The 13314-nt window shown below is 36.5% G+C and overlaps 1 protein-coding gene across 8 annotated transcripts in view; it reads left to right on the plus strand.

Annotated features, from left to right (window-relative positions):
• Positions 1 to 13314, plus strand: part of PTK2 (protein tyrosine kinase 2) — a 232081-nt gene that overhangs the window by 120062 nt on the left and 98705 nt on the right. For all 8 annotated transcript variants that reach the window (XM_072851822.1, XM_072851825.1, XM_072851823.1 and 5 more), the window contains 2 exons: positions 9864 to 9943; positions 11501 to 11563. In XM_072851822.1, the coding sequence (XP_072707923.1) occupies positions 9864 to 9943; positions 11501 to 11563 (143 nt within the window). The remainder of the gene's footprint in view (positions 1 to 9863; positions 9944 to 11500; positions 11564 to 13314) is intronic.

Raw genomic sequence — 13314 nt, forward strand, 5'->3', positions numbered from 1 at the left:
CTGGAAAAGCAAAATTCTGTGTTGGAGAGGAGAAGTACAAAATTAGCTGTTAGCAAGGCGTGCTTAGTAGGTTGAGTACTATCTGGCTCCCAAGAGTGTAGTCCTACTTTATCGGAGATCTGAGAGGCAGCAGTGTATATTGCAGTGACATCTGGAGATCAGCCCACTCGGACAGAAGGGATCATTTTTAGCCATTCTGCCCCTAACAATGCCTCGTCAGAAGTTGATTTCCCCCCCACCCCATCTCTAATGCCCTTATTATTAACAGAGGAGCATCCAAAATTAGTTAGAGATGTCAAAGTTCACCTCTAGATAATACAGAGTCTGTGACCTTGGAAGATGAAGAGGAGGAGCAGCTGAGGGCAGATGGCAAATGAATGTTATCCTGATACTGAATCGGTGCTTTTAACTCCACTAGAAAAGGCCAAAGCCTTAATTTTCCCTAATGTAGCCTTATCTCCTATAATAAGTCTAATATTATCAGATGGGTAAATAGGGGTGGAAACACATATGTGTTTCCCTCCTGTGCATATTTTAAAACCTACCATTACGGTCATTAAGGTGGCTCCTAAAAATACTGATGACATTAGAAGCATGCTTTGGGCTTTTGTGCATATGGTACTTCATTCAGAGCAGCTGAGGCACAAATCTTTGAGGGTTAATTTTGCGTAAGATTTCTCAAGCTGTAGTCATGTGGGTTGGGACCCTACTCTTTCAAGCTGATGATTCTGATTCTGTAGTGAAGAAAATTCAGTGTCCTACAGGAATGTGCTGTTGGTAAATGAGGGTGTACTCCGCTATGAAAAGTTGGAGGAGCCATCTCCTTTTGCAATTTGGTGATTACAGATATAAGCAATTATATAGGGTGACTGTTGCGCATTCATCTAATGATCTATCTGTCCCAGGGTACGCTACAGCATTTCTGTGGTACATTTAATGCTACAAGGCAGATTACAGAATATTTGAGATAATTATGTCTGATAGGGTACCACCACGGAAGAGCTGTGTCGTGGATCATGGTGGACTTGCGTGTCATACCTTCGTGTCATACACGAAACAAAATGCAGTCTGAACAGGAGTACTCTGAACACAGAGCAACTTTGTTCATTTTGAATGTGAGATCGTGGGGAAAACAAATGTGGTATATGCTTCAATCGTTGTCTTGGTCGCAAAAGTAGTTGCTGATGATCAGCTTTTCGTATGGATATATTGAGGTATTCTGGACTTTAATGTTACAGAAGTTGATAAATTACTGGAAAAATTTCACTGAACTTTCGTAGGACCGATGTCACCAGAAATGTTGTGTGTTAGTGTAAAACAAAGATCCTGATGAGCAGTTTCTGTGGTGGCTGGGAGTGAGCTATTACATACAAAAACCAAACACCAAAATACCTTCAGGTATTAGAAACTTGAATGTTTAAAAGCAGGTGCTAGAACACACCTGAGCTGCTAAAGAGGAGAATATAAGAATAATTATTGCAGATACAGGAAGGTTAAGAGGAAGGTTGTATCTGTTAATATAAATGCCATTAACTAAGCACAAGTACATAATTTCTGAATATAAAAAACACCAGCTAAAAATAGCTGGATAGAACAAATGGATAAGGACAAAATGATGTAATGCGAATATTTGTTTTCCATGCTTCGTTAAACTATTATAATTCCGATTCTTATGCTACTTACTAAATGGAGTACAGAAGACAGTTTGTTTCTTTCTTTGCTTATCTAAGTATCTTATATGCTGTGGTGGTGATTTTTTTTTTGTTATACACTTAACTCTTCAGGAGGTACTTAATCACTGAAGTGCTGTTTAAATGCAGTTTTCAAAGTAATGCCAATTTGAAAAAAAAATAAATAAAAAAGGACTAAGTTGTGTAAGTAGGTCATAGACATTGAAAGTAAAGCAAGAGAAATAGATTGCTTATTTTTAAACTGTCCTCCTGAAAAATTGGAGATTATCCTGTGGGAAATTTCCTGGTAACATTATATGATCTGGGAAAGCTAGTGTAGTGGCTAATTATTGGTATTTGCCCTTATTCAGACACCATTTGATACTACTGTTGCTAAAGAATTTCCACAGTAGTTAGGCTTGAAAAGAAAACTCCATAGAAAGGTTGGTAATTTTTTTTTAATAATTTCTAAGGAGCTAAACAAATTTAAACCTAAAATGTGTTTTTAAGACACAGCAATATGTGGTTTTAAAATCCCTAAACTCCTGGAAAGCACTCAGTACTAAGTTCAGAATGATTTTACTCCTGTTCTTAATAAAGAAATTTAAATCCAGCATAGTGTTTTCATGAACTGCACTGGCAAGATGGCTTGTCAGCCTGAGTGAACGTTTTTCTGAAATACTGCAGCTGCATAAAAAAATCGTGTGCAGAAAAATGAAGCAGATGGCTTTTGAAAGTAGCAGCTGGTATATAAAATACAAGGCCTGTGATAGATTTCTTCTTAAATCATGTGTGCTAGCGTAGGGCTATTCTCTAATTTCTTCATGTTCACAAACATGGGCTTTCCTCTGTCTCCAGTTTTTATTTTGAATAATACCAGCTGGAATTTGCTAGCCATTTATATAGCTAGGAAAGTGCCCATTATTTCCTAGTAAATTTTGAGAAGTTACAAGATGCACCATCAGTAATTTGCCCATTCAAGTAAAAAAAAAATATTTTCAAAGTCTGACATCAGAAATGAAACTGGGCTTTTGTTTACATGCCTGTCTTCCTTGTGGAAAAAGCTTATTAATTCATGGTTCAGTGTTCACCTCCTTTCTTTTCTTATGATTTAAGAGTATCTTTGAACTTTTATTGCTCAAAAGACTAGAGACATAAGAGAGATTTTTGTTCTGGCTAACCAATGAAGAATAGTGATGAAAAAATATTTGAAAATATTGGTCAGCATGGAAGGTAAATAAACAAAGTGAGTTCTCGCTGAATATCAGGACATTAATATGTCAAGAAATACATTGTGGCATAGGATTATGTTGAACTTTGAAATTCTTATTTGTTATAAATACTACTGCCCTTTCTAAGCATGTATTCACTGAACACAGACAGTGTACGTTTGGGGTGGGGGGTGGCAGTTTTGTTTCACTTTTTATTTTATCAGGACATGTAAAAGACTTCTTTTTCCTACCTCCAAGAGGTGCATGGTGCATTTATGCTTGGCATTCATGTTTTCCACATAGTGCATCCCTTCCTTCTAGTAGACTCTTTGTAGCTGTTGTGACCGAGAAGGTAACTACAAATGTGAAGTGTAGGTCACACTTTGATTCTTATTCGCCAGCCTGCGAATGAGCAAATGCAAGTACAGTTACTTCTTCTAACACTGACATTGTAGTAGTACTTGTACAGAAGCCTGAAGTAGTTTGCATTTCCGTTATACCATGTTTAATGGAACTTAAATAGATTAATCTTTCCCCCCTCCAAAGCGTAGACCTGCTTGACTAAATCTGATTTAAACTTGTTAGAACATTTACAAAAAAAAAGGGGAGGGAGGGAAAAGGTGCTTGAAATCAACACCATAGTTTGCAGCAATAAATTGTTTTTGTCTCTATCCTCCTTTAAACTGTTTTCCAATATATTTTTCTCTGGAAGTTGAGATAAGCACATTCTGCTAGAATGCAAAATGGGTAAGTAAGTGGAAGCAAGTGTGTTGCAAGCAACATAAACCAAAGTGATTCACTTAAGACATAATATTTTGGGATTTTGATTGTTACCAAATAAAAAGTACGTAGGCTTTTAGCAATCTAACATTTGAATTCATAATCCTAGTGTAAACCTAAGTATTTGCCTTGTTAATCTTTATGCATTTTTATTGCTAAAACATTGTGACCGTGAAGCATTTGAGATGACTCCAGGCTTCACTAAGTCTTATTATTGCCAGAGGATCTGGTCTCTAGTATGTGGTGTAACTGAAGTAACACCACACAGGTTTAGCAGGAGTACTTTGAAGGCTTCATTGTGTTGGTGGAAATCTGTAAGGAGTGCTGCTTTGCTGTTTCTTGTTTGGCTGGTTGTTTTTTTTTGGGGTGGCTTTTTCAAAACCAGTTTTGTGTGAAAATTTTATATAAATCAGAGTTCTCTTACAAACTAGGTAACATTAAGTTATATTAAATAGCATCCTACAATTTTTTCTGATTTAGCCTTTGGAGAGATCCCATTCTGAACAATTAAAATGGGGAGCAGAACAGCAGCAGTGGTACTTGATCTGCTTGAAGAGTATATATATCTTGATGACGTACTTTTCAGCTTTCCTCCAGGCATTGCTTACTGTTAACTGAACTTCCAAGCCGTAAGTAAAGGTCTGCATGTACCACCAAGGAGGGCAGTTCTGTAGGTGTAACATCAGCTCACAGATAACAGTATCTCCAAAACCCACAGATCAGGATTCGTCCTCCCTCTTAATATACTTATTCTGAATTCGTAATAAACAGAAAAAACTGGTAGAATTCTTTAAATTTGTCAAGAGTTTAATTTTTGTGTCTTTGTATGTATATAGGCTTTATGTGCTTAAAGATAGGGCCTTTTTTCTCTGAAACAGACAAAAAGGTTCTCGTTTCTCTCATTTAACTATATTAACAACAACAATAATAAAAATAATAATTGAGTAAACACAAAAGACTTCTAGGAAAACTATTCAATTGCCCTGTGGCAGTGTGCTTAATTACCATTAAATTATCTCTTGCGTCTCTTCCATTTAATATTTGTTCAGGCTTTTTCCTTAGGAGGTTATGCAGCTCGTACTGAGCCTCTTGCAAAGTTCTTATCTAATCTTTGTACGAGCATTAGTTCATGCGTTGATCTAATGCCATCTCAAAGAGAATAGTCAAGAAAAATTAAAGGTGATAAGAGAAGTTCTCATTAGTATTCTGGGAGTAGAAATGGAATTGGCTTTTTTTTTTTCCTCCCCCCTTAGACTTCCTGAAATTTAAAGGAGAATGTGTGCAGGCAGGTTTCTGAAAAAAAGCAAGATAAAATTAATTCCTTCTATCAATTTATTACCTTTGCTATCCATAATAGGACACTGCTCAATCTAATTAGACCACAAGATTATGGCCATAGGGTTCCTGAAGCTTATAATCTCTTCGTATGCCTTCCATAGTTTAAATGCAAAAATAAGTATGTGTATATAATGTATATGCAGTGCTTCATGATAATCGAGCGTAGCTATTAATTTTCATGAGAGGATGTCATGACTGATTTTGTGAACACTGCTATTAGTCACTTGTGGACACAGAAGGGGGATATTTTTTCTATGTTTTCATCTCATTTCTTAGGCGGATAAAGGCATTTTTATCCCACTCTTCAGGTTGAATAATGTAGTGAATTTGAAAGACTTGAAACTCCATATTACTGTACCAAGGAACTTCAGAAACAACACCTCCCCCCACACACCCCACGCAATAAATTAGCAAGGGAGAGTCTCTGTTGGCTAAAATGGGAGGTGGAAGGAATATATGTAATTTACTCCACCTTTATGAAATATCTGTGTTTGTCCATCTCTTCTGGACTGGGATGTGCAAAAAACCCCTCTTTTCTCTGCTTGTCACACTGACAAAATTATGCAGTCAGGTAGGCAGCTGTCTGCTTGCAGCATTAAGGTGAAAATGTCTCACCTTTGTCTTGCAAATAAGCTGAGAATTTTCACAATACTTTTTTTTCCTCCAAATTGTTGGGATTGGAAGTGTTTTTAAAATTTTCTTAGTCAAGTTCTGGTGCCTGTAGTTGCAGAGTCAAACTGGGAAAACATGACTGGAATTTGTGAAAGCTCACAAGCCAGAGGGGAAGAGGAAAGAAACTCCAGACTTTAAAAGTTTGGGTAATGTTGCTTATTTATTTATGGAATAGTACTTACTTGAGGCTAGCAGCATTTTAAAACGTGTTTGCATGAAACCGAAGATGTTCTTAAGCTGTTTAGTTTAACAAATTAAGTACTTCAGTACTGGGATCTACAAGGCAGTGAGCTGTGAAAATAAATTAATACAAATTTGATCATGATATAGTAGTAGGCTCAAATTAGCATAGTTTCTGCAATGGGAAGTTTTATATGTCAGGATTGAAAAAATAGTTTGCTCAGTCAGTTCTTCTCAGTTTCTGAATGCCTCAAGGAATAGGTGGATAACAGCTCCGAAATTTCCTGGTGATGCGAAATTGTTGAAATGGTTCAAAAAATTGAGTGTGTAGTTTAAATATAAGTGAACTAGCCAATAGATATTTGATTTGGGTGGATGTAAGGCAGGCTAGCTAATGGGTTTCATGAACAGGTATGTTAGCTTTTTATGTGAAGTAACTTGGGCTAGACATGAAGGTGGATTCTCAGAAAAAGGGTAGGAGAATGAAATGAAAAGTTTATAGTGTAAAGTACAATTCAAGTTCATTAAACCTCAGTATGGATGATATAAACAAGAAGTAAATGGATTATAGTTTCTTTTAACTTGATACATTTCTGGAATATGAGCATCCATATAAGAACTGAACTCACGTAGAATTTGCATTTTCAGTTTGTTTCTTTCTTTTCAAATACCCCCATGTAGACTTGGGGACAGAGTACTGTTGTTTGCCACGATGGGTACTGCAGAGGTCATTTATGGTAATAACATCGGAGCCTGAAAATTATATTCCTGATTTAAATGCTCTGAGCTTGGGTCTGACAGTTTTAATGCAGGACAGGTTTGATGTTCTCACTGATGAACAGAAGTTCTAATTTAATTTTCTGTTTAAGTTACTACGTTGTGCCATTTATGAAGGCATCTAGATGGTAGTTCTGATTTAAAGTTAAACAAAACCTTGGTTATAGAAGATTTTTCTCTTAGAGAAATACTATACCATTACTAACAGGTGCAGTTCTGCAGTGGAATGAAGAGTAATTGTAAATGGACACTAGTTGAGATAAAATACTACTCAAAATCTCTGCATTTTTTGTCTTGTTTCCAGAAGTGCCCTTTCTGGGGAAACTTCTTCCCATTTTGGCACTTGATGATACTGAGCGGTACAGGCTGGTCAGAAATGCCCAAACTTCTGGATTGCCAAATGTCTTGAAAATGCCTCTAGGCATTGTAATGACTTAGAGTACAGGAGAGATCAAGGTTCTGCAGAGAGTCCAGTGGAGGCCCATGAAGATGATGAAGGGCCTGGAGCATCTTTCCCCTGAGGAGTGTCTGAGAGAGCTGGGACTGCTCAGCCTGGAGAAAAGAAGGCTCAGGGGGATTTTATTAATGTATATAAATACCTGAAGGGAGGGGGCAAAGAGGATGGAGCCAGGCTCTTTTCAGTGGTGCCCAGGACCAGAGGCCATGGGCACAAACTGAAACACAGGAGTTTCCCTCTGAACATCAGGAAACTTTTTTTTTTTTTTACTGTGAGGGTGACCGAGCACTGGCACAGATTGCCCAGGGAGGTTGTGGAGTCTTCATCCTTGGAGATACTCAAAAGCCATCTGGACATGGTCCTGGGCAGCTGGCTTTAGGTGGCCCTGCTTGAGCAGAGGGGCTGGACCAGGTGACCTCCAGAGGTTCCTTTCCTGCGTGATTCTGGGTGATTCAGGTGGGAGAACTCTTCAGTCACTTCATAATATGAGGCAGTGTTTTACACTTGATGCTGAAGAATAGGACCTTAAATTCCCCCTGCAGAAAATATTTCTGCAATGCCTTCTTTGCCGAGTCTTTCAGATGAATGGAATGTATCTGCCATCTCTTATAAATAAATAGATAACATGATGTGTACTGTAGATACGCATAATATGTGTGGTCATGTAACTGACAGTTCTCTCTGATTTATACATGGTTGTTTGTAAATGATTTCATAAATTAGAAGATGTTTCATCCATTAGAGCAATGACTGTTTGCTTGGCTAACACATAGGAATCTGCATGTAGGGACCTTAATGGGTTTGAATGAAAATACAGAATCAACACATCTTGACGTCCTGGAAGATGCATCTCTCTCTCAGTTTATATCACTTACAGCCATTGTAATTACCAGATATATAGAGTCTGTGGCTTTGGGGGGCTTTTTTTTTAACCTTTAATCAGATAAATCTTTGTAAATGTTACCAGAAAAACTCAAATAGAATGCTGTTTCACATGAGAAGTTACTTTTTTAATTGTAAGCATAATGAAGAAAAAGACTGTTATTAATTCTACATATTTTAATTTGTGTATTGCTACCATGGGAATACAGAATGACTATTTCTATATGTATATACAAATTGCAAACTACATGATGCTGAAGGACAATTATTTCTTCTCTCTCATTAGTATTTGTAGGAGTTGAATTGAGAAGAGTTAAAAGCTTATTGTTTTGTGATGTTGAGTACCTGGATGAGTCCAAATGCAAGAAACTTTTTCCTAGTGTTGCAGCTATTGGAATAATTCATATTCTCACTCTTTCACAGTTTATCATATTTCTTCTCTCACATCTTTCAATAACAAATTAAAATTTCTCATGCACTTCATAACTAGGAAGGTCTCATGTATTTGTTGCTTTGTTGTAGTCTAGGGCTGGAGCCAGCTGTCATATTGGTGGTGAGGGAATGCTGTGGTGCATGCTCACGTGTTACTGGGAGGATGCTGACTGGAGAGGACCCCCAGCTGTTGAATCTGCTGCTGTACTTCCTCATCTTTTAAATTATGAATTTCATAGCGGTAGCAGTTTGGAATAGTTTTTCTTACAACTTGTCATCACTCAAAAAACATTTTGTGACGTGTATTTCTTTCATAACGTATAATCTCCTCTTTGAGTTGTGGATTTTTGTGATACTTCAGGACTTTCTGCAGCTTTAGGATCTCAATAGCAAGTTTATGATTTCATAAGATAGAGGATAACATGAGCCGTTAAAGAAAAGTTGTACTTCTGCAGAGATATGTTACTGGTGAAAAATGCCTGTTGCACACAAGACAGGATTTGTGGACTTAAGTTCTTCAGCACTAGTTCTGTTCTCTCGTTTTGCCCTTTTTTTTTTTTTTTTTAATAACTGTATAATTTACTTACTCCAATGTGGTGAAAGTGTCACCTAAAAAGTAGACTTGCTGCCTACGTCGATGTTAGTAAATAAAACAAGTCCAGGATGCGTGATGAAGCTTTGACCCACCATAATCCATCTTGTTGAATACTTAGCATGCTCTGTGGTACATGTTTTGCACATGCCACTTTACCACTCTTCTAGACTGTGCCCGAGCAGAGCTGGGGCTTGTTGCATGCCAGCAGTGGTCCAAATACGCTGGTTTGGCCCAACCGTCCTCTTCAGGAGGGATGACCATTTGGCCATAGCATTTGGCCTCGAGGTCAAAGCACACTCCTTGGCCTGTTTTATTGCTTACTGTAGGTGGTAACCATCTAGTTACACTCTTGTTTCTTCTTCTTGCTAGTTCAAACATTAAGTCAGTACGTAGCATGATTTTCACATAGTACTCTTTTTACTTACTGCTATTTTTATTTTCACAGTAATGCGTGGACAGTTGTCCTGTTTTATATGCATGATTAGATGCACCTACAAAATTAAAAACTATTGACCAAGATGGTTCAAGAATACAGCATACGTTCACATATCTTGAATGCAGGTGCGACCATCTGCTCAGCCTCCTGTGTAGATTTTGATTATATTTAATAAAACATAGGTAATATTGATGTAGATAAGGAAAATTTTTTTATCAAGTTCATTGCAGTCGAAATGGGTTTCTTACAAAAGTGCAGCTGATTTGTGGAGAATATGAACGTAACTTCTTTTTTCTCTTCATGCATTGAAAATAGTCATTCCAAAAAATTAAACTTAAGACATATTTATTCTAAAGTTGTTTGGGCAGTATTTTAGTCTGTATCGGCACTGAACTGATCTTTCTGTGATGCGTACCTACTTCTTTTGCTGTAGGTGAAAAATGACTATATGTTAGAAATAGCAGATCAAGTGGACCAGGAAATTGCTTTGAAACTAGGTTGCCTTGAAATCCGGTAAGCTGATAATTTCATTTATTATTCAACATTTTTCTGACAGAATATATACATTAATTTTGAAACTGCTTATAGTTAGTTCATCGGTTTCTGACCAGTATAGCTGAATAAAACATCCTAAGACTTTTTTGCTACAACGTAGTTTGAAGAAAAATTGAATAGACTGTATTGTAACCAATTTCTAGTGATTTTTAAATTAACATAAATTTTAAAATTTTAATTAATTACATCTTGATACTGCCTTTTGGGTGAATTCTTTGTCTGAATAATTCAAAGGTCTGTAGAGTATAGCGAAGTATACTAAAAAAAAAAAAGCATCTGTGGTGTTATTTAGCAAATAGTCTTGTCGTTGTGCATATATAAATCCTTCAGCTAAAGAATATAATTACAGATAAATGCTACTACCTTTCCTCTCTGCAGTTACTCAATTTTTAATGTGCTATTTTCAAATGATTAAATCCTAAGGATTCTTTTGAGTGTTTTTGGTGTTCTTGTCAACTGTATAGACAGCTGGAAAATAAAGATAAATTTGTCAGATTAAGAGATCCTTGAGAGAGCTCCCAGCACAGCTTTTGAAATGCATGTTTTGGTTTTTGCTAATTTATGGAGAATTTCCAGCCTGAAACATTTGCTTTATTTATGCTCTTGTCTCGCACAGGGAGATTAGGGAAGAAGTAAAATTGATAAGAAATTAATGGCAAATGTAAAGTTGTTAGCAGAGAATAAAAGTGTCCTTTGAACAGTACTTTCCAAAATAGAACAAAATTTAGGCTGATGAAATTGCCTAGGTATCGTAGGAGAACCTGGTGTCTTCGCTAGAAGTTTTGCCAGTAGCCCCAGAGAAAACAAAATTCTTTGTGTAACTGCGAACTCCTTACACACTTACAAAATTGTTGGTGCCTTATTTCAAAACATGTAATGAGTATACTCATGATTATTTTGTCAGTCAAGTCTTGCTTTCCACGGTTCTCATGCTGTGGCTCTTCAAAGCATTTTCATGAGGTATTTCTAGTAGATGACTACTAAGACTGTCTTACCATAAGCATTACTAGTCCACTTTCTCAGTGAAAACAATGATCCCAGCCCTCTCCCAACAACACCTACTCATTCTTGGATATATTCATTATTTTTTTTTTTTTTAATGTGAACATGTCTGCATTGAAGGTGTTAGTTTTCATCATTCCCTGCTTCTCCCTGTTACATGCACAGACATGAGTGCTGTCACAAAGGAGCGAGATACTTTTGGAGGTAGCAAGGAGCTGCTGAAGGGCAGGTTAAATCACTACTTTTGCTAGCGTTGTAGTTAAGCTGGTTTAAAGTGGTTATAAAAATGCAGTACTGCTATAGTCCTGTGTGATGTTCCATACATGAAATTATTTTGTAAATGAAAATCTGATCTGTTGAGGTAGGAGAATAAGGTACTAATATTTATACTTGAATTCATTCTGCCAACGTTTTCTAATGGTAAGTCTCTGAAAGATTTGACTACATTGATGTTGTAGTTTTAGGCTGGATCATCCAATAATTGTTGCTTTCAAATATTTTTCCTGACTTCAGGAGATCCTACGGAGAGATGAGAGGCAATGCATTAGAAAAGAAGTCCAACTATGAAGTGTTAGAGTAAGTATTGTGTTCTAGCTTGAGGTTTGAACTGTTTCTTAATCAGGAACATTAAATTCAGTTCAATAACAGAACATTTCTGTTATGATTATTTTTTTTTATTCCACAAAGTTTGTTGAGATCTTCGAGTGCTTTAATATAAGAAAAGGATGATGAAACCTATCAAGGTATAGAAGTAGGAAGACCACCTTTAACTCTGGTCCAGGGAAACAGGGTTGGAGTTGTTGAAACTTGATCATGAGGCTTATTATGATTTTTTGCAATTTTGCTAATGTTTATGGGTTCCTCAAGTCTAGTTCTAAGGTGATTTTGTTTCTAAATGGTTTTCTGTGTATAGTTGCATTCTTCAGTTGTGACTCATCTGTGTTTTGAGTTACTTGAAAATGTTTGTGGTATTGTTTTTTCTTGTGTTTGCTCAATACGTGGATTTCCTGAATTGTGACCTTGCAATTAGCAAGTTTAGTATTTATCTATGTATCACAAATTTTAAGACGACCAAGAGCATCCTCATACTGAAAGTATTTTGTTTCCTTAATGATGTTGTACAGTTGATGGCTTCAGTCCAGAAAATCCGAAGTCCTTTAGAAGGTTCAGGGGTTGAAAACTTGGCTTTATTTGTAATAATTTAGTGGGACCATGTTTCATACATACATACACCAATGATCTGCTCTTCACTACTGATTATCTTTGTGAAAAGATGCTGTACAGTTTAACATAAAATTGGGATTGGGATAAAAGGTTGGTGTAGCAGTGAAGTCTCTTTTTTATTTTATTTTTAATAAAACACGTGTGCTAACTTTTAGAGGTGTGAAATTAGAGAGTTTGGCAGTGCAAGATAAGATTTTTCATCATAATGTGAATAAGTTCACAAGGATTTTTGAGGAAACCATATTATTTTAATAGGTAAAGATAACTTTAATGAATTGCCTGCTTATTTATATAGTGCTTGCTGTTTATATAGTGCTCCTCTATCTATGCAGAATTTTTAAAGTTTTGTTTTTGTTTGAATTGCGGTTTTTTTGAAGGACTTCAGTTTTCTGTCAGTAGCCACTAGTAGAAATATCCTGGTTGAGGAAATGTGTAACAAAATGAGAAAGGACTAATAAAGATGAACAGGATGAGCAGATAGACAAGGCTAAAAGGTGATATAAAAAAGATTTGAAAGTCCTGTCACCTGGAGAAATTCGGATCCCACATCATCATCTTTGGGGAAAAAGGAGCTTATGAGTTACAGTGGTTGCAGTTTGCATCTGTTCCAGCAAGACCTTGAGAAAGGTATTTTTAAGTCTGCAACTCATAAGCTACAAACCTTAGTAATTAGGTTAACAACTTTGGAAACAATGAGACAAAGGAAACAAGGATCATAACAGATGACACAAAGTATTAATTAATAATTGTAACAGGTGAGAGTTCCTGGAGGACTCAGTATGGGGCTGCTTCCAGTTTAAGAGCGACTTGTTTCTTTCAGTGCATGTGTTTTCCAAGCAGTAACTGTTTTGGTAGGAAATAACTTAATTGTTGCTGTGAAAGACAAAGCGAAGCAAAACCCTGATATGGAAAATTGGAAATGTAGAATGGTGCACTTAAAGATTATTTTTAATCTTTTTTTTTTTTTGAGAAGCAAAATGTGTTTTGTATGAGATTTAGCTGGGAGAGATAAAGGCTAAAAGCACCTTAAAGTGGCTATAGATAATTATAAGCTAGTAAGAGTGCAAAAAGTGCCAGCGATCCCCAAAATGTACTCATTCGCT

Source organism: Ciconia boyciana, chromosome 2 (genome assembly GCF_034638445.1).
Source record: "Ciconia boyciana chromosome 2, ASM3463844v1, whole genome shotgun sequence".
Lineage (NCBI taxonomy): Eukaryota > Metazoa > Chordata > Aves > Ciconiiformes > Ciconiidae > Ciconia > Ciconia boyciana.